Consider the following 21339-nt stretch of genomic DNA (forward strand, 5'->3'; position numbering starts at 1 on the left):
GCTTTTACGTATCGTATCGTATCGTCGTCGTCGTCGTCGTCGTCGTTCCGAAAGCTCTCACCGGCCCCATCTCCAAGCTCCCTCCATCACGAAAATCTCCAAAGCGCCACTCCAGTCTTTTTTCGCCAATCACGTGCCTTAAGCCTTGCTTTACGCCACGGGAAATTCATGATTGGCCAGAAACGCGATATGGGGGGCCACGGCCAGGCGCACGGATCACCGCTGCAGACCCTCAAGCCGCGCAGCAGAAAAAAGGCGGTGGAGGGGTTTTTGAGAAATTCAGTTTAGCGCCTGCCGTCGGGAGCTGCCGATTGGCTGGATGCAATGGAATGTAAACAAAAGAAGAACCAAGAACAATAGGAGGGGAGGGGAGGGGAAAGAGGCGTTGCTAGGAACAGAATGAGCCGCACTTTTGGGAGGGACCCTAGGTCGATTATTTCCCGTCTGTTATGCCCTCCAGTACAAAAAGTGACTTGGTCCCGGTTTCGTCTTGAGCAAACCGGCAGGTACCTTGAACCCTTTGTCGAAGCATTTCTCGAGGCTATACATACATGCGCTTGCAGAGATACTCGTCATTGCAATTGTATACTGGAATTGGACTTGATATTCCGAGACGGCTTTCGTAGTCATTGGTTCTTCTCGTTTATTCAAAGTCGAAGCGCGTCACGGTCGCTTTTTGGTTGGTCGCGTCGGGTCTGCCTCGCTAAAAAGTATTGTTTACTTTCGAGTTGCGACCCCCCGGAGCCCGTGTCCCTTTTCTCTGCGCTACCTACCCCAACCGCGCGCAACCTCTTCCCGGATCCCAACCAGACAACCCACAGTCGCATTACATTGGCTATAGCTTTCCAATTAGCTCGACACACTACCACACAACTTGTTCCTCGATTACCTCATTTTCCAATTTACGGACACTGAGCTTCATATCACTTACCCCTAAACTTCACCAAGCCAATGTCTTTTCATCGCATACGATGAACTTCTCCGGCCTCTCTCTCTCGGCGCGTAAGCACGACGCGCCGTCGAATTCCCCTTCGCGCTCCAAGTTCGCCTCCAGCGAGAACCCTAAGGTGGCTCTCGCCGGTTTCGCAGACTTGGAGGTCACGCCTAACCCCAATGGCGCCATGACCGCCAACCTCGACTCCTTGAACCTCGGGTTCACCACGCCAACGAAGCGTGGCGCTCCCTCTCCCAGGTCAAAGTCGACTACCAAGAAGAACGCACCAAAGTTTGCGGCCATGTCCCTCGGAGACAACGAACCCTCAAAAAGCACACCTACGACGCCAAAGAGCGCGAAGACGACGTCGCCTAAGAAGCGCGTTAACCTATCTGGTGGATTCTCCGTCATGTCTCTCGCTCGGGACAGGGCCTCGCCCAAGAAGACGCCCTCGCCCAAAAAGCTCCAACTCGAGGACGCCAGCTTCATGTCGGTTAACGGCTCGACACCAAAGTCTGCCTGCGACCTGTCGCCGAGCAAGCTCAGCCCGACCAAGTCGTGTTTCCGAACGAGCAAGACGCCCTCACCGAAGAAGGTGTCTTTCGCCGACGAAGCATCCTTCCAATTCGCTACCGCGTCGACACCGAAGCTGTCACGCGACCCTTCGCCTCAGTCCTCGCCCTCGATGGTGGAGACTTCAGAATTCTCGATCATGTCGACCACGTCCCCTGCCGCGTCACAGGCTTCACAGGACCCGTCGCCCGCGTCGATCGTAAGCAGACTTGACGAGGAGGAGTGCGACGACGAGCAGACGATTTCGCTGGTGGAAACTCCCTCAAGAGCGCCGATGTTCAAGCTGCAAGTGGAGGACACACTTGCAAAGGCTTCCGAGATAAGCGCTTTCACGCCCTCCAAGGCCTCCGACGCTGGCAGCATCTTCCAGTCGCCCTCCAAGATCGATATCTCAATGCACGACGTTACGTGGATGTCCGACTACGCGCCCACGACTGGTTTCCAAACGTATACCTTCGCGACTGTCGATCTTACCGACGCTGCTCGCGCTCTTAGGTACGCTCATCTCGAGGGTGTTTGTGCTGGCCTCGCTAACCCTTTTCCGTAGTGGACCCTTCCAGCCCGAGCTGTTCGAGAAGAGTGACTACACCACCACCCTCTCCCGACCCTGGTCGTTTCCCTCGTCGCGTCTCCGGCAGAAGCAGGCTTGCGCCGTCAACAGAAAGAAGCGCCAGCGCCGCACGAAGCAGGAGGCCAAGATGCTGATGGTAGAAAAGGCGATTCTCGAACAGGTTGCCGAGTCTCTCACTCTGGACGAACTCGACGCTGCGCCTGAATTCCGGGTAATTGCTCAGATTGGCAAAAAGTCGTATGTGATCGGCTCTCGCAAGAGACAGAGGAATGAGGAGGACCTGGGCAACGACGTGGCCTCGTGGTATGACATCGAGGAAGGTCTTGGCCTGGGACTCATCATCGACGCTCAGCGTAAGTTTCACCGGCAATTTGTGAAGGTGGCTCTATCTAACAAGCATGTAGGCGAGGTTCGCAATCAGCTGTTCCACCTCCCGATGGGCCCAACCGTTGGTGAGATTCGCAAACAGTACCTCGCGGATATGAAGAGGCACGGCGAGCCTATGGTACCCGTTCGTTCGAAGCGCAGCTACAAGGGGACGCCCAAGCGCGCGTACAGTAACGATCTACTCACGCATATGGTGATCCAGCAACTGCTCGAGTTCCCTCAGCCCGAGCTCTCCTACGAATTTGTCCTCGAGCATCTCATCGCCGAGTCAGACAAGGCCCAGGGCCGACGAACACGACGCGCACGAAACGTTCGGCAGCTTATTGCCGCCTACGGCGAACCCGAAGTCTCGATCATTGAGGAGGATGAGGAGCCTCAGAGCCCGACGCCCAAGCTGCCTCACTTCCCTTCGACGGCTACGCACCATTCCAACGCAAGTCGTAAGCTGAGGCTGCTTCAAGGCGCTGACAACCTGCGCGCGAGAATCGAAAGCCTTGCCTCCATTCCCGAGCCTCCGTCGCCCTCTCCCGCTCCTGCAGAGCCGCTTTCTTCGCCCATTGGCCCCGGTTTCACTTTCCAATGCCCCTCATTCATGTCTTCCCCTAGCGCTTCTAAGACCAGCGAGAAGGACGAGGCCGAATTTGTCGAGGAGGTCGAGGAAGAACAGCAGCCGGAGCAGGCAGCCGAGCCCGAAGTTGCCGCAAGCCCTGCCGTCGCTAGCCCCGTCGTCGTGTTTAAGGACCGTACGCCCGCTAAGACGGCCTTCAAGAACAAGCGCCGCTCTCTTCCAGCCTTCGCTGTCGCTTCCCTCTCCTTCTCCTCGCCCGCCCGCCGCGCATCTCTCCAATTCGTCGCCGGTTCCGACCAGCGCTCGTCGGTGCAGGATCTTCCCCAAGATCCAGCATCCGAGTCGCAGGTGGTTGCTCCCACTTCGGTGGTTGAGCTCAGCGAGTCACAGGTGCAGAATCCCATTACGGTCGATTCAGCATCTTCTCGCTCGGAACCTGAGGCTTCGCCCGTGCCCGTTATTGAGGAGTCGCCCAAGGCCGGAAGCTCGTCCCCTGCTTCCGTTGTGGTTGATGTGAGAGAGAACATGGACATCTTTGGATCGTCGCAGGAAAGAGTTGGTTCGCCCATTCACGCGTTGGCTTCCCTTACCCGTGTATTCGAGGAGAAGAAGGAAGCGAAGGATGCCAAGGTTTTCGTTGAGAGGCTGGATGGACGTTTGATTGTTCGGTTTAAGGTGCCGGATGAGCATGCTGCGCTGTTCACGGAGGAGGTTGCCGCTGTCGCTGCTGCCTCGTCTTCTCCCGTCGCCGCCGAGTCGCCCATCGACGCGAACGAGTCTGCCGCACCAACCTCCCCCAACGTCCTGCCGGCTTCACCCTCGCCAGTACCCATCATTTCTGTCCAGCAGAATACCCCCGATAAGGACGGTGAAGAGAAGGACCTTGACGAAGAGGTGGAAGAGCAAGAGGATGACGATGTTTTGCAAGTACCCACCGAGGCCGAGGAGACTCTTGTTGCAGAGACCGCTGAGGCAGAGGTGGAGGACGATTCCGAGTTGGCGTTACTTAGGAGCTTCGTCTCTCGGCACGCTGCCTCTCGCGCTGCCCGTGCCGCCGAAGCCACCGCCCCAGCTGCCACTGCTCCCGTCGTTGTGTCGCCCATGCCGAGCGCCCCGATTCTGCTGTCCGCCACCCCCGAGCGCCGTCCCCAGGGTATTTGGGCCGATACCCCATCATTCTCCGTCGAACGCCCGCGCACCCTCGCCTCGCCCGCCCCCTCCTCGACCCGTCAGCCTCTTGGCGTGCTCGACGCTAACAGCCCGAGCCCCAAGAAGGTCAAGCGAAAGGCTGACGACGTCGCGGAGCGGGAGCCCTCGCCTGAGAAACCCGCTTCCAAGAAGCCGCGTAAGGCCAAGGCCGACAAGAATACCCCCGGCAAGCCCGAGAAGGACGACCGCGAGGACGAAAAGGGGATAGTGAACGTTACACCTGTCCTGGAAGCAGACCCTGACGGTGCCCCTCCCGCTAACGGCTCTGTGCCTGGCGTCCGCACGCGCGCCCAGCGCGCTGCCGCCCGCGGTGAGACGCCCGTGGCGACCAGAATACCCATGCGCCACCAGGTCGCCAAGGTCAGGAACGGCGAGAAGGACCTCGCGACCCTCACGCGCCAGAATACGAAGAATAATAAGGGAGGCGCGATCCCCGCGGACGAGATGCTCGAGAAGCTTAAGAACGCTGCTCCGACTGTGGAGACCCGTGCCGCCGCCGCCGCCGCCGCCAAGAAGGACGGGAAGAACGTCTCGTGGGCTGAGCAGCTGGCTAGGAGCCAGAGTGAGGAGCCGCCGCTGCTCTCCCCGTCGCCGGAGCTCAGCCATGAGGAGGAGAAGGAGGTGGGGAAGGCCACGAGGGTGAAGAGGGCGGCTACGCCAAAGAAGCCAGCGAAGACTACGACAACGGCAACCATGAAGGCTGCCCCTGCCGCCCCTGCTACTCCCGCTGCCACGGCTAAGAAGCCCACAGCGACTACGAAGCCTGCCGCGACTACGAAGATCGCCAAGGCGGCCGCGCCATCAAAGCTCCGTCAACCTGGCACCCCGGCTGCTGCCGCGGGCCCCAAGACGGAGGGTGCCAAGGTCACCAAACCGAAGAAAGTGACTGCGGCGGCCAAGAAAGAGGTTGTTGGGGCTGTGAACGGAACCCCCGCGAAGAGAAGCAGAAGAATCGCGGAGAAGAAGTAAGGACGAGGACGGACGACAGAGGATGAGGACAAGGATGGAAGTGGAGGACACCGCATCAAGCGTTCGCTTCAAAAAGACGTGCATGCATAGCTGTGGGAGTTTTGGGTCTGGTTTTGTTTTTGCTTGTTTGAAATTTTCCGTTGGCTTCCTTGCCCGCCGCCACTCGGCGTGGCCGTCTAGTTTTTATACTTTTCGTATACCCAAATCAATGACTGACGACGAGTGCACAACTACACACCTGACTGCTTCTGCCTCTGTGATGTAATGTTTATGAAAATGATCGTTGTGATGGCCTGTTTTAGTTGGATGGGTACGACGCCAGGCAGGGATATCCTGTTACACAACAGCGATCACTGCCTACGATTGTTCTTGCTTGGTTTCTTGGCTATGCTTTTTGTGAGTGTTTTATAGCAGACTTTTCACCTTGGTGGTGTGGTTGTGGTCCTTTCCCAAAGCCCCGATGCTTAAGGTTATAAAAGGAGGGATGTCATTGAACTTGGTCTTTTCCCCAGCAATTCGATTGCTCTTGGGTCCATTATTGTGGAAAGGGTTGGTCAAGTGGCAAAATATGATGACTCCTGCGGGCTCTGTAAGTATCGGCCATCCTCGCCTTCTGAGAGTATGCTGGCCGTCTGTCTGCGTACTTTTGGGGTTGTATATACATGCCTCATCGGTTACGGAATACTTGACGGGAATTGGCGGTGACGATGGATGATAGATAGGTAAGATAAACGAGTGGACAACCACATACTTTGTTACTATTGATTTTGGCGACATGAGGTTTGAGAAGTGATTGCCTGGTGTAAATGCAATGAGTCGCTTGTATTAGATGGAATGTATAACAAACTGAAGTGTACTTGTCTTGTTTGGTTCCATTCGCTGCAAACATGCTCGGCTCTTCATATAGACGCGCTTTTCTCCCTGGTGGTGTGATTGTAATTCAATCTGAATGATCCAATGTTTACAATTATAAAAGGAGGAATGTCACTGAACTTGGTCTTTTCTCCCAGCAATCGCAACACCCCATAGTACCCCGCGCAATGGCAATTGGGACTTCCTGGCACCTAAATGTAATTACTGCCGCGGCCCTCAAGTTATTGGCGGTCTCCCAAAAATAAACGAGTCTCGTGGCGTACTTTCATGGTCAGGCCTCGCCGACTGCGGAATACTAATAGGGTGGCCGGCGGTAGGGATGATGGACGACAGGTAGACGAGATCGATCATCGACGAGAGTATGATAGTCTCGGACCTAGCGGCTTTGGAAGCATGTGAACATGACCAGGACCAACATCTTGTGTCAAGATCATTCTTGCTTAAATTACCCTCGGATTTGGCTTTGTCAGGGTCGAATCGGCAGAATGAGCGTTTTATATACAATCATAGTTACCACGACTTAATTGCCGTTTACAGAAGGTGCGTTGAGAAATGCCACCTCTCAAGGAAGAGCGTCGTAAGCGTTTGTTAACTTTGGTTCATTACATTACTATCTTCTCTGCCAACTCTCATCCCCTCTCAGAGCTTCCAAACCTGCAGGTTGCGGTACCGAGCCACCAGGGGCTGCATCTGCCTGAACCCGATCCTGCCATCCCGAATCACCGGCCCAGTCGACTTATCATCATTGAACTCAAAGATGGGAAGATCATTAATCCTGAACTTGACCTCCCTCTTATCCTTGACAACCTCGATCTTGTAAAACGCCCCCGCGGCATCAGGTACAGGAGGCAACGGATCAGCCCCCTGCGCAACCAAATGAAAACCAGGCGACTTCCTCAGATTCGCGAGGTGGAACGCCCGCTCCTCAGGCCACCGCCTCCGAAAGTACGACGCATGCAGCGTCCGGATGTCGCTGGAGTGGTACTGCGGGTAGCTCCCGTTGCGGGGCTTGAGGCTGGGGTCGAAGATGCTGAGCTTGCCGTCGTCGGCGGCGGAGGCGGCGCCGAAGAAGAACATGGCGAGCCCGGGCTCGGCGCGCGGGGAGAACTCCCAGGTGATGCGGATGCCGTCGGGGAAGACCTCGGGCACCCAGTAGACGAAGTAGTCGTCCGGGCCGCCGCCGCCGGCGAGCTCGATGGTGCCGTTGACGGCGGTCACGTTGAGGGGCCCCTCGGGGATCCAGGTGGCGACGTCGGCGGTGGATTTGAGCGGGTTGGAGTAGAGGAGCTGTTCGGCGGCCATGGCGGGCAGGGCGAGGGAGAGGAGAGGGGTGAGAGGGCGCATCTTGGGAGAGAGGAGGATGTTGGGGAGGGAGGTTATTTTGATGGAGGGGTGGAAGGGCCCGGTGGGGGTTCGGCACGGGTGCGGAGCGGGGTAGGGGGCGTGTAGTCGGATCGTCCCCGGTGCGCGGGTTGCCTTTGGAGTTTGAGGATGAAGACGATGGAGAAGGGTTACATTCTCAGACCGGGTGGGTGACGGTGCCTTTTGAATGTTTCTCTGCTCAGTGAATGTTTCCTCATTTTAAGCTCCCCCTCTTCTCTCATCTTGGCGCGCGGTCGAAATAAGCGCATCGGAAAACTTTCGTCTTGCGCCAACGGTGTGATGCTGCACCGAGATGGACCGAGTCCGGGGTCCCCCGGCGGTGGAGACGGGGGAGGTTGACGGATGCATGAGCTAAACTCAGAGGGGCAGCTACTGCAACGTCTGCGATGTTGTGATTGTGATTGCGAAAGGTGTGATTAATCAAAGAAAATGTGATTATTTCTCAATAACACTGAGTGCTGCTGGGGTTTCTTTTCAACATTGCGTATCTTGATTGCTCGTCCGTCAAGCACGCGATTCGAAGCGTCCGATGAGGTATGAGCGATGAGTTCGTCGGATTCCTGCGCATAATGACCCCCGGCCGCAGTCAATCGAGATCCGGATGGCTGGTTCATGTTCCACCAATTGAAGGGTGGAGATCGGCGTTGCATCCGGCAATGAGCCTAAATCTGACTTGGAGATGAATGGTGGTCTGTTGTGACCCTGTAAAGCTTGCCAAGATGTGAGCATCCTTGGATATGTCCTCATCAATGGGACGAACGCGACGCCGAAGCATCCGGTATACTTCAGCTCTTAAAGAGAGCGGGGCTGTCCGTTCGGTCGGAACAATGATTCCACTTTCATCCCGCCGGAACGGAGGTAGCACGGAGCAACGATCCTCGTCGATTAATTGAGAAACGAGATTCCATGAGAAGCGGTATTTGTATTTGACGAAGCGGTGGTCAATATTGCGATCCAATCCGCCACGTTGCTGTGATGCATAACATATACAAGAAACATTACCTATTAATCCCACATCACCACGTGTTATACGAGTCGATGATGTTATCAACATCACTCTCGTCGTCGTCCTTATTCACCGTGACCCCGACTCGGGAACCAGAGAACCTCTCAGCTGGCCACCCCTGCATTGTCCACTTCGTCTCGACCACATCCCCTCCCATGATGAGAGTATGCTCCAAAAGACAGCTATCGTTTTTCATCATGGCACCGCTCAACAACCTGCTCCCCGTCCGCAACACACACCTGTCCCCGATCTCGAGGCGGTTCAAGTCAAACTTGCCGCGGGTATTGATATGCGCCACAACACTCGCATCATCCACCACAACCCTGTCTCCGAGCGTAATCAAATCCGGCTCGGTGAACATCAGGCTCGGCTCCCCGTTGGCGAATAGCGCGCAGTCCTTGCCGATCTTGGCGCCCAACGCGCGGAAGTACAGCACCATCCAGTGCGTGCCCGTCAGCATGCCCAGCACCCCGTGCCCGCGGTAGCAGTGCCGTCGCAGCCGCTCGATCGCGAGGAAGAGCTGCCACCGCTGGCAGTACGACGACTTGTCCCAGTCGTAATTGCCCGGCTGCCGGCGCCCGAGGAGCAGCCACTTGGCGCCGACGACGAGCGCGAGCGCGACGACGGCGTGGAGGGTCATGAGAACAGAGATACCCGCGAAGGAGAGCGCGTAGAGCAGGATGACGGCGTACCAGTCGTTCTTGCTCTCGGCGTGGAAGATGTCGTAGATGCTATTGATAAGTTGGATTGAGGAGATGGTGGGCACGTTCCAGTAGAAGGCGGTGAAGACGGTGATGAAGGTGGAGTAGAGGAAGATGGTGCTGGGCCCGAGGACGCGGTAGGATGCCTGGTTGAGGTAGAAGGCCCTTCCGAACGGGGACGCGTCGTTTGCGTCTGGCTGGGCTGCGCGTGCTGTTGGTTTCGGCGCGGGAGTTGGGAGGGGTTTGCGCGGCACGATGAACCTGTCGGCGGCCATGGCCTTCTCGTTGGGGAAGTACCGGCTCGCCCGCTTCTCCTGCTTGAAGCTCTCGCGGCCGGTGGTCAGGCAGACGGCGTCTCCGCCCTTGGAGCCGACGAAGGTGCCGCCTTTGGCGTACAGCTTGTTCCGTCTCGTCAACGCGCCGGAGCCCATGGTCGTCCGCTCGCCGACTTCCACTCCCGGCAGGAGACAGACGCGGTCGGCGATCATGGCGCGGTCCTGGATGATGATCTTCTCTGAGCCGATGCTGTCTGAGGTGATTAAGTGAGAACGCGATCCGAAGACCACGTCGTTGCCGATGTCGAGGAGGTGGTAGTCGGTGATTACGGGGCCGGTGCCGGGCCAGTATACCCGTTTGCCGATTTTTCCACCCATCATGCGGACGGCGACTGAGGTGGCCTCGTAGTGCGAGCCAAAGAGCCCGGTGACGTCGTGGAGACGGGCACCTGGGAGAAGCTTCCGGATGAGATCCGTCCGCCAGGTTTCGATATTGCCTCGGGTTTTGTTGAGGCCGCCCCTGAGCGGGCCGAACATGGCGTCCAAGAGGATTTTCACCAGGACGGCGAAGCCAAATACGAAGAAGGGCGTAAAGATGGATCGCAGGATCAAAGCGAGGTAGTGGTATCCCACACGGTGGCTGTGGGTAAACCACTCTAGGATATCCCTCATCGGCGAGTGACTGCTGAGAGGCTGGTTGAGGACCATGCCGACGAGGCCGCTGAGCCACGGGGTCAGCGACAGGAGCCAGCCGATGGCTAACAAAGGCATGGTCCCGAGAAGTGTGAGCAGCCAGTGCGGCTTCGGAGCCTTTGTTGGGAGCGTGTCCCTGTTCGATTCATCCGCATCATCCAGCTCCCAGCTGGACGAGTTGGGCCCTATGCAGCTGTTGGGCGGGATGACGGCCCCCGGCGCAACGATTGAAGAGAAGCCCACGGAGGCCTTCTCACCGATGATGATGCGTCCGAGGTACATTGACGTGTTGGCCTCCGCCGCGAACGGGCGGCAGATACACTTGGCGAGGACGACGCCGTCGCGGATGTCCAGGAGGTCCCATTCCCCAAACGAGACGCCGGAAAGCTTGACGTCTTTCCCAATCTTTGCTCCGAGCATGCGCAGGTATAAGCACATCGTGTAGTCGGAGAATCCAAAGATGCCCTCGCCGCAGAGGCTGACGATCTTCTGTACCATCCACCAGCGAGTGTGATAGAGGCCCCACATGGGATAGACGCCTTCGCGGTACCGTCCGATGATTGCCCATTTGGCGATTATGCCCGCGAACGGCATGGTGATTCTCATGATGATCTGCGCGAAGACGATGGAGGCCGTGAGGTTGAAGAGGCGGCCCGGGACGGATTCGTTGGTGGGCCAGAACTGGGTTTGCGCGAGGGCGACGAGGAAGACGGTCCACTGGAGAGCTCTGCGCATGGGGTAGAAGACGACGAGTGGAAAGAGCTGGACGGCCATCAGCCATGGACGTGTCGAGCTTTTCGGCTCGGTCGTGACGAGGTGGTCGTCGTTCGCTTTGGCGTCTTCGTCGTGGAAGGTCGAGGCGGAGATCTTGTCGATGTGCGCTGAGATCTCGGTGACCGTTCCGTTGTTGAAGATGAGACTTATTGGAATGCTGGTGTTTAGCTCTGACCGGAGTGCGGACATGAGCTTTCCGGCGCTGAGGGAGTCTCCTCCCAAGCTGAAGAAGTCGGTATCCGTCGGGATGTCGGAGGGGCTGCATGAGAGCACCTCTGCGAAGATCTTGGTCACCTTGCCCTCGGTCGTGCTCGATAGGCCCTGAAGCTGGTCGGCGAGAAGCTGGTTCAGGTCTTCTTGGAGTCTCGTCTCGTCGATGATACCCTTCTCAGACTGAGGAAGCGGCAGCCTCATGGCATGGAACTTGCTGGGAATCATGTAGTTATGGACTTGAGTCGCCATCTCCTGCCGGACGTGATCCAAGAATTCAACACTCAGGGGCTCTAACCCGGGAGTTTTGGGTGCAAGGAAGGCTTCGGCCATGCCGAGTCTCGAGTCGAAGCGGAGATAGCCCTCAAAGCTCGCTGGAGTGATGGAGCACAGGCAAGTGGCTAGCTCGTCGGGATCTATGATGCACAGGCGAGAGGATATTGGCACGTCAAGAGAGGTATCTGGCGGAGGGCAGTCGGCTTTCCAGTGTCTCTCGATGTAAGGCGTTGCGTCTGTCAGCTCTGGCAGTTTCAGCCTTTCAGCCAACTTGATTCGCAAGATCTTGTTGTTCTTCTTCGGAAGATCTTCCATGTACACAATGCAAACAGGCCACTTCGCCTGCTGCAGTGATTGCTTGAGTGCGTTCTGGATTGTCCTCAAGTCGACTCGGGGCCTATCCACGGCGGGTACGATGGCGACTCCCACAACCTCCTGGAGAACATCGTGAGTTGCAGAGAACGCGAGCACCTGTGAGATGCGTCCTGAAATCGGCGTTCCGAAAGCCATCGATGCGGCCATGATCGCATTCTCAACCTCAAAAGGCGAGATTAGCTCCCCGCCGCGGTTGATGACCTCCTTGCTCCTGCCCGTGATGTACAGATACCCGTCATTATCCACGTATCCCAGGTCGCCAGTGTCGAACCAACCATCTTCATTGAAGGGCGAATTGTCGAAAGATCCGTCCGGTTTGAGGTATCCCGAAAACACCGGCTCTCCTCGGACGCAAATCCTTCCCACTTCGCCGGGTGCTACACGTTCGTCGGAGTAGTCGAGGATGGTCAGGTCCGGCCCCGTGCTGATTCCTGATGTTCCTGGGCGATCTAACTTGTAGTCTAGCGGAGGCGTCGAGATCGGCATGCACCTAGTGTTGCGTCAGTTGCGATAGCTTGGCGCGGAAAGGAGCTAGACTTACTCAGTCATGCCGTAGCTCGGCAGCACGACGCAGTTGAACGTGTCCCTCAGCTGGCAGGCGAGCGATGGGAGCAAACCACCCGCCGCGTTGCATGCAAGTCGGATCTTGCTATTCAGCAAGGCCGTAGGTCGTGACTCTGCCCCCGCCAGAATGACCGAGTGCATGGACGGCGATGCGTAGTACCACGTCGGCTGGATCTCCTCGTTCATATCCCAGAAAAGACTTGGATCAAAGGCGGGACAGCATATCGTTGAGCCTCCGGAGAAAATGGGCGCAAAGATGTTTCTAACCAAGCCACCGCTGTACACCATTAGCTGGGGCCAAAAGCCTGTGGTTGTTTTGCGGGTTCACTTACACGTGGAACAGCGGCATCATGTTGAGGCAGATGTCCGCGGACGTCAGACCCCACGAGTCGACTACGAAAGAAATGCCTGCAATCATGGAGTGTGTGGTCAAAGGGACGACCTTCTTCGTCCCCGATGTCCCGCTGGTGAAGAGTATCAATGCGACCTCGTCGGCCTTGTTGGGTCTGGGGGTATCTGAGATCGGCAGAGGGGAGCCCGTCATTGTCTGGAGAGTGATGTCGTCGCCCTGGTTCCACTCGGCAAAGACGACCTGGACACCGGACTCGGAGACCCAAGAACTGTTCAAATCCAGCTTCTTGTAGTCCTCTGGCGTGGTGATGATGCACCGCGCGCCGGCCTGGAGAATATCGGCCTGGAACTGCTCCGGGCCCACCGCGGGGTTGATGGGCGCAGCGGTGTAGTACGTCGCAACGGCCATGGCCGCCGCAGCCAAGAGCGGCCCGTTCGGAAGCGCGATGGCGACAATCGGGTTCCGTGTCCCATGTTCGAGGGGCAATCGGAAGCATTCGACAAAGTTCCTGAGACCGCGGTGGGTGATGTAGTTGGCGGGGCTTGTCGACCGCAGCGCTGGTCTGTCGTCCCGTCCAATGAACTGCCCGAAGGAGTGGTACGACTCCTTCACCAACCTCCTTGTCCTTTCAATGAGCCATCTCGAGTTCTCGTCAGGGGTTGTTTTGGTTCCTTCGGGAAGGCATCTGGTGAGTCTGGTGTGGCAATCGATGAGAGGCAGTGGGGGCCAGGAGCCTGGTATCTCGGTCAAGAGTGTGTATAAGAGGTAGAGGGGCCTCAGCGAGGGCTTTTTGGGTTCGTAGAGGGATCGAAGGATTTCCTCGCGATCAAAATTCGAAGACTGTAGGGAAAGAAATTCCTCATTGGTCTTGATAAGGTCGGGGGTCAACTGGTAAAGAGCGTCGACTAGACCCCTCAGTTCGTCGTGGTTCGTGGGGGTCATCATGAAAGATCGTCGAGTTGAAACCAGCTATTTTGGGAAAGAGCCCTCTACAGTTGGGAGAAGACGGTTGACGAAAACGAGTGGAAGCCTCGAAGAACTTAATCTGAGGCGGCTTGGTGAAAGCTGGTGGTCTCGATAGAACCACTTCACTGCAAGCAAATGCGATGCGCAAGAAACGAATGTGGACACACACAACAACCTGGTAAGGACCGTGGTGATGTGCTCGAAGAGCGCACCGTTGAAGAAAAGCCCCCGAGACGAATGTGCAAGAGGAAGAAGGACAGAAATCATCAAATTTGACGAGACAGAATACGGACTCGTTACAAGAATTACACCAAAGACAAACCGCATGGGCCCATGCATCTGCCGTCCAGACGCCGAGCCTGGAACAGCCCATAGTGCAGCCATTGGGGCCCGATAGAGGCAAGGAGGAAAGGTCTAGCGAGTATCTCTTCTTCCCTAATCGCGAAATCTCTCCCGGAGCTTGCAGCTTCGAAAAGCAAGCTTAACATGAATAAAGCCGCGCCATGTTTGCTGCCGTTCCTGACCCTTGGGATAAACTATCGTCGACGGGAGGAAGCTTGGCTGCATCGGGTGGCTCTAGCGTCCAGGTCTTGCGTGTTAAGGGATGGGGCTGCAGACGGGAGATGAGTGGTCTTGCTGTTGGTTGCCATGTGGCTTGGTAGCTGAAATCGTCTGCAAAGACGAATCAGAGCGTTAGATCGGTACTATCCGACGTGCTAAGAGACAAGATGGTGAGTTGCGTTGCCAAGGTAGCTTGGTTCTGGTCTCCCTGCCCCTTATCTCCCCACGCCAAGGGTTTGGCATTTCTTCTCGAACGTGTGTGTATGCCATGCAATGAGGGCAAGGGATGGCATATCGAAACCAACAGAGCCGATCAATCAGTTGCGTACAACTTTTCCTTAGGCTCTGGTCATGATGCATCGTTCGAATACGACATGCACTTCGGACTTAATCTTGCCCTTCGACCGTCAGCGGAAAGCCGTTCCCGAGAAAAGCAAGTATTCGGGCCCACCATGGCATGATCTGTATCGATTGCGGGTGTTCGTCAACGATCCCTTACGTCTGGTGTTTAATTTCACGATCATGTCTGATTGCGATGTTCTATGCTCAGCGTATCGATGATAATTGACCAACAACATGTCGACTTCATGAAGATTTATAGATATGGCAGGCGGCTGTAGCAACAACAACCTCTGTTAGATGCAAGTTCGTTCCCACTGGTCCGGCTCTCTCGGATAGTTTGGCATGCCGAAATCCATCTTCAGGGTTCGTTCCGTACAATCATCCTTTTGACCACATCCTCATCCTGCGATACCCATAGACGTGGTCCCGGGAATGTGGAATGTGGTATCCCACCGGCAGCGCTACCGCGTCGTTATATGTAACTGAAGACGTCCCCTGTAAAGCTCTGTTCAACAACAGACGAACAGGCCTTCTACGCCCCTGACATGAATCGTGTGCTGCGAGCCTACAGAGGAATCCGCTCCGGGACTGTAGCTAAACTCTATTCCAGTCTCAGACAAATTAGAAACCCATCCCACCGGTCACCGACGGACTCGAACTGAGGGAGAATATGGGACTGTGCCCCCAAATGATTGGACAGTACACATTTGAACGGCCAGTTTGCGATACCGAACGGGCCGCTGCGATACCCTTTCAATACCGTCCATCATCTCGAATGAATCGTGATAGCAGCATCCCGGAAGCTTCGTCGCAAACTGTCAGCAGGGTGCAGATGGCCCGAACGAATGAGAAACCAGGAGCGATAAATCTACAATTTAAACTAAGCCGATGGGATATCGCGTCGATGCCTTTATAAAACCAAGAATGATCTGCAAGTTGTTGGTTCGGACGATTCTTGGTCCCTCGTGAACAATTGCCTAGCAGGTCTCTTCCGTCTTCATTCGTTCAGATCGTCCGATATATTCGCTCTTTTCCCATTCAATTCGGTGTAACATATCAGAAAGACTATTCTCAAAATGTCGCCCTCTTTCGTTTCCACCTTGTCCCTCCTTCTATCTGCGGCTGGTGCCGCTAACGCTGCCAAGCAGTGTCCCATCCAATTCGAGGGCCGAGTGCCGACCAACTTCACTCCTACCGACTTCGATACGTCAGCCAGTCCCTTCAACAACGGCTTTGTCTTCGGCAAGGGCCTCAAGGCCAGCGATGTCGTGACCATCCCGACTGGCCTCAACTCTCTCGTGGGTCGCTGCTTAAGCTTGACGATAGACGACCCCCGTTGCTAATGCCCTGTACAGTTCGATGCGAACTTCAGCAAGCCCTTCGAAGTCAACATCGATGACCGCTCCATCTTTGCTCCGACCGAGACCAACGTGCAAACAGGCTTCCGCCGTGCGGAGATGCTGCCCATGAGCAACAACGGCACGGACCCGTCCACCGCCGGAATCAAGACAGTTCATTGGAGTATGATGAAGGACCCGAAGAAGCCCCTCAACCTCACGCACGAGTACCAAATGGTCTTCCTTGAAAGCTCCATCTTCAGCTCGAACCAGTACGCGCTCAAGTACGGAGACCTCATCGGCATCCACCCCGCGGACCCTGATGTCTTGGTTCTCTTCGGCAACTCGAACACCAAGCCCTTCCAGCCCGAGCTCTTCAGGACCAAGTTCACGGACGGGGTCTTCCACAACTTTGCGCTGACACTGGACTTCACCAAGAAGTAAGCAGAGAGAATCTCACTCTAATAGCCACTGCTAACAATGTCTCGAAGCATGACCCAGATCTACTACTCTCAGGGCAGCGCCCCCCTTGTTGCTCAGGGCAAGCCGGTTGAGAACGACATTTCTGGCCAGGGACAGTTCCACTTTGGCGTCCTGAAGAAGTCGATCAACGGCACTGGCGACACTACCAAGACTGGTTTCCACGAGTCTGGCATCAACGAGGGTATCATCTTCGGAGGCATCTTCGAGGAGGACAGCGCTGACGGCTGCGTGTCTCTTTCTCCTTAATTTGACGACGCGTTGCAGCAATGTTTTTAAGGACCTAGACTTTTCTTCAGCCGGACTTTGAGAGATATAGACCCCCATAGAACAAAGCATGGCAGAAACCACCCCCGGAAATAGAATATCGACGGTCAATAATTAAGGTATCTAAATGTGATGTACGCTGATATAGGAAAGTATGACTAGTTCGACATGACTCCTGTGTCCCTTTCCTCCACATAACAAGTCTCAAATCTTCCACTTCAACTCTTCCAGCACCTCCTTCGCAGCTCTCTGCCCCGCGAAAACCGCTCCCTCCATGTAGCCATAGTGCTTTGTCGATGTCTCCGTGCCGGCCCAGTGAATAGCACCAACAGGTTTCCGAACCCATTCGCCTAGCAATGTCCACATTCCCGGGGCAGGAGTCGCCATCGGACATCCTGTAGCCCACTCATCCTCCATCATTGTGTGAAAAAAGAAATCCTCAGGATCTAAGGCCTCCTGTCCAAACGCAGAAGCAAACCCCGCCAGGGCCACTTGTCGTCTTTGCTCTTTGCTGAAGCTGATAAACTCCCTCGCCTTGCTGCCGACGATGAATCCGGTGAGCTTGGGAGGGTATCCTGACTCCGGCGTCGCATCGTATGTAACACTCAGAAACCCTGTCGGATTCGTGCTCTCTCCTGTCAACCCCTTGTCTCTCCAGAAGGCCGTTTTGTAAGTCGCAAAGACCTTCATGTAGGCCCCCATTGGCGTATGCTGAAGCAATGTAACCTTTTCGACCGGCAGTCTCGGTTCAAAGTCAATCTTCAGGATATGTGGGGGCGGAATCGCCGAGATGATCCTCCTGGTCTGATACTCCCCTTTCGATGTCCGCACTGTCGCACCGCTCTCCGTGTAAGAAACGGACCGAACCGGCTCCTGCAGTCGGACCAGATCATCACCAAGATACCCCCTTAGCTTCTCCGCAATCAGCTGACCACCGCCCTTAACGAAATGCTCCTGTGCTCCCCCTTCTACACCACACGCCGAGGTAAAGTTTACAAGCCCCTTGAAGAAGAACATGGCATGAAGCATGGAGATGCAGGATGTGTTTGCCGCAATGGTTGATTCGAACGCCATGTTGCCCATGTCAATCGTCGCCTGCGTCCAGGCCTTCTTCTTCATCCACTCATGCACAGTCATCCGGTCCAGAGCCTCCGCGTTCGGCGTCTTCCACGGCTCCTCCATGTTGACGGTGTCGCAGAGCTTTTCAAATTTCCGGACAAACATTCCAATATCGAGAACCTCCCATGGCCGCATGGGAGGAATCAAGCCGCTGTAGCTGCGTGCCTTCCCCCGGTACGCCAGCACGATCTTGCCCTCGGTCGGGTGTTTGAAAACGGGCACGTCGAATTCCTTGGCAAGCTCGTACATCAAGTCCTGCTTGTGCCCGAGAAACGTCGCCCCGACGTCCCAGTAGTCGCCATTCTCGAGGTGCACCGTCTTTGCGCGTCCGCCGACGCGGTCGCGCGCTTCGAGGACAAGGACCTTCTTCCCCGAGTCCTTCAGGAGCCGTGCGGCTGCGAGGCCAGAGTATCCCGCACCAATGACAATGCAGTCATGCGTCGTGGCACCGTCCGTCGATGGGCCGTCCATGATGTTGAGGTCGCGGTCTTATGTCTGGTCTTGTAAGGTAGTAGGGCGGAGTGCAGACGACGGGAAATGTCTGATAGAGTTCAGGTCGGGCGTTCCCGTGTTGAATAAAAGGAGTTCGCGGGATGCCCTTTTGCTTGGACCTGTCAACGGGAACGAGTCTAGTGCTGACGGGAAATTTGGAGGGAAGCGAGCCACGTCTCGGTCGGGGCCAATCACCAACGCCTCGCAATCTTAGATGGGCCAAAGCGACAGTGTCTGGCTCGCGTTGAGACTAGCGTGTTGCTATCGGCTTGGGCGGTCCGTGGTCTCAGTGACTGCGAGACGCCAAGGTGCGATGAGAAATAATCGTCTGGCTACGTGCGTCAAGCGGGTGTTGGATGTCATTGTGCTCTTGTACGTGTGCAGTGCGATTGAAAAGGAGAACGGATGCTACAATAGCTTCCTGGTACACTGGACGTAAACTTCGATTATGTGGGAGGAAATGTATTAATATTCATACATATAGGATCTATCGGATATCAGGGACGGTCGCACAAAAAAAAGAATTACTGCCTGTACGATCTATTCCCTCGGGAGATTGATTGAAACGACACAAACCTAATGGCAGCCCGCAACTATACAGCTGTCACCGCCATGGGCAACGTAACTGCGGCGAACCGGAGCTGTGTCCGTCCACAGCCTCCACTCCCGGCCCAAGATCGGCCGCAGGTGGGTCTCCGTATGTGGCCTGGGTCTCCGAAAGAAGGCTTGTTGGCTGCCCGGGGAAGTATACCGTTCATGCTTACCGTTCGTCAGGTCAGATCGGTTGCCAGTACTTTGATCGTCAGCAAGTGGCATCAGCCTTGTTGGCACCGAATACACCCTTAAGCAGTAAAGCAACGGCGAGAGAGGCACATCAGGCTCGGAAAAGCTGGCGGAATGTCTTATCGCACGGTCTGTCCTTCGTTGCCCGACGAAACTATGCAGCATTCGTGGGGACACATTGCAAGTAGTCGTGAGAGCTTTGCTTAGTTAAAACAGAAGCATCTAAGCCCTTTCTTAACGAGCTGAGCTCAGTCACGAACGAAGCCTGTCGGCTTAAATCGTTCAGCGCTAGAGTAAACAGAGAACGATACGAGATATTGTTAGGACTGGTTACATCTGAGATATCATGGAGGCTTTATAAAGAACCAGGCCGGACACAAATATCACTTCCGAGTCAGAATTGCAGTGTTTTTTTTTTGTTTTTTTTTGGCTCGGCGAAGTTTGCTTTCTTTTGGGTAATCGTTTTCCGAGAACGGGCAGCTTGTTGACTCCGAAATCCCCTAATCCTTGTCATCACCCCATAGCGACACGCAACACGTCTCCCACTCTATGAACCGAACTCGTATTTAACGGCCATGGCATGGAAATCACCGAAATGAGCAAATCAGGGTGAAGCTGGCTTGGCAGTTTTGAGAAGTTTTGTGTGATTCAGGCGAAGCCCATGTAAAATACCCCCATGGGTTTGCAAATCCGATTGCTGAGCTGCGTGAATTTCCTAAGAGCGTTGTTCTCCCCAACATCGAAGAGATCACTACCACCCTGGTCAAGGATTCGAAGAATAATTCAAGCCAGCTTTTCTGCGTCGATGGTTCCAAGGCCTTTTTTGCTAACCTCCTCTGCGTCTTGTCTAGACTAGGCCAGGTTTCGCATAAGCCTGGAAAGTTGACTTTGCAACCCAATTAGAGCTTTAAAATGCCAGCGAGTCTGCAGGCAGAACCTGTCAACTTAACGCACTTGTTAATATCGCCGGTCCGGTGACTTTTGCGAGAAGAGTTCGGCAAATGGGTCTCTGGATGCCACATTGCGGAATGATCATTGCGAAGTCTCATGCCAGTCCTGTTTTTCCACAACACATAAAAGCCACCCCAAATCCAACTCGAAGCAATCTTTTTCCCTCCACTGGCGCATCTCCGGACTCTGACAAGGTAAACTATCTCAAATCTCGCTATCTTAGTATCATCAGCACAATGAGGCTCTCTATCATTGCCGTATCCTTTTCTGTATTTCTTGGAAATGCTTTTGCGCTACACGTAAGTCGAGTCAACCCACTTTGAACTTTGCACGTCCCGTCACGCCTTTTTTGCGGCTTGCTGTCGTTCAGTCAAAAAACATACCAGGAAAGAATCGGCATTCACTCTTTTCCTTTCTTTTCTATGACGCTTTTCTAACGAAACCTTGTTACAGAGGTGTACTTGCACATTTCAAGGATCATCGTGCCTCGGCTTCTCGCAAGTTGAAGACAATCAAAGCTGCAGCGACTTTTGCAAATCAAACTTTAAAGACGGCAAGACGTGTTGAGTGGGCCTCAGAAGCTTGATCCTACACACCACCGTAGTTCCAGTGTTCGTCTTTCGTCCTGTATAGAACGGCCCTGGGATGCGGTACAGAAGCACATCAACTTAAGAGGCTTCGAGGTTACTATGCAAGATTCCAGACGAGGGACTCCAGACGGGGATGGAATGTTTGTTCAAAGCAAACCGCTGTCGATGATTCATGACGAGTTCTCACTTGGAATTGTGGAAGCTTGTGGAAGCATTTCATTGATGGCATTGCGTATGTAGGCTTCTTGAGCTATATCTGACTACAAAATGATCTGAGAATTGATAACGCTAGACCAGGTACCATGGTATGCCATGTATCCGGCTGCTTGCGGAGATCTATCTAGTGTTGACTGTTTCACGAGACAGACAACGTCAAAGCTTCTACAAACTCAATCAAAGTGATTGTGATTTGAATCAACGTACATATACTCTTACCACCCTTTTATTTTTGGCAAAATAATATATGTCGAATTCATCAATCATTTGAGTGCTAGGTATATGGACTCGATCTCCTACTATATGGTCAAGTATTTGCCAGACGAGCATCGGTAAATAGCCATCTGAGTCTTCCCGGTGGTGTCGTGGCCTGATGATACAGAACTCCTGGGTGTCTGATACCATCATACAATCTTTTCAAGAAAGACTCCGAGACCTGATAGTTCTCATCGGTCAGAATTGCACTTTAATGGCTTTCAGTCTTACGATTATAGTTGTCACTGTAGATTCAGTGTCCACAAAAAATATTGTTGGCAAATAAA

At 54.8% G+C, this 21339-nt stretch overlaps 5 protein-coding genes across 5 annotated transcripts; 2 read left to right on the forward strand and 3 right to left on the reverse strand.

The window, feature by feature from the left end:
- Window positions 1-971: 971 nt before the first annotated feature.
- COL26b_007042 (uncharacterized protein) lies at window positions 972-5211 on the forward strand (the record flags this gene model as incomplete). The annotated part of the gene is made up of 3 exons (XM_053179850.1): window positions 972-2002; window positions 2055-2431; window positions 2483-5211. 3 exons carry the CDS (start codon window positions 972-974, stop codon window positions 5209-5211), a joined length of 4137 nt encoding a protein of 1378 aa, XP_053036198.1.
- Window positions 5212-6723: 1512 nt separating this feature from the next.
- On the reverse strand, window positions 6724-7428 carry COL26b_007043 (uncharacterized protein; the record flags this gene model as incomplete). Its single annotated transcript, XM_053179851.1, has 1 exon — window positions 6724-7428. The coding sequence occupies one exon, from the start codon at window positions 7426-7428 to the stop codon at window positions 6724-6726; it is 705 nt and encodes a 234-aa protein (XP_053036199.1).
- Window positions 7429-8483: 1055 nt separating this feature from the next.
- Window positions 8484-13635, reverse strand: COL26b_007044 (putative NRPS-like protein biosynthetic cluster; the record flags this gene model as incomplete). Its single annotated transcript, XM_053179852.1, has 3 exons — window positions 8484-12267; window positions 12319-12618; window positions 12674-13635. The coding sequence occupies 3 exons, from the start codon at window positions 13633-13635 to the stop codon at window positions 8484-8486; spliced, it is 5046 nt and encodes a 1681-aa protein (XP_053036200.1).
- A 2003-nt stretch (window positions 13636-15638) lies between these two features.
- Window positions 15639-16628, forward strand: COL26b_007045 (uncharacterized protein; the record flags this gene model as incomplete). Its single annotated transcript, XM_053179853.1, has 3 exons — window positions 15639-15860; window positions 15918-16339; window positions 16391-16628. The coding sequence occupies 3 exons, from the start codon at window positions 15639-15641 to the stop codon at window positions 16626-16628; spliced, it is 882 nt and encodes a 293-aa protein (XP_053036201.1).
- Window positions 16629-16850: 222 nt separating this feature from the next.
- On the reverse strand, window positions 16851-18236 carry COL26b_007046 (uncharacterized protein; the record flags this gene model as incomplete). Its single annotated transcript, XM_053179854.1, has 1 exon — window positions 16851-18236. The coding sequence occupies one exon, from the start codon at window positions 18234-18236 to the stop codon at window positions 16851-16853; it is 1386 nt and encodes a 461-aa protein (XP_053036202.1).
- Window positions 18237-21339: the final 3103 nt, after the last annotated feature.

Source organism: Colletotrichum chrysophilum (assembly GCF_026319265.1).
Source record: "Colletotrichum chrysophilum strain AFK26 chromosome Unknown scaffold_55, whole genome shotgun sequence".
NCBI lineage: Eukaryota > Fungi > Ascomycota > Sordariomycetes > Glomerellales > Glomerellaceae > Colletotrichum > Colletotrichum chrysophilum.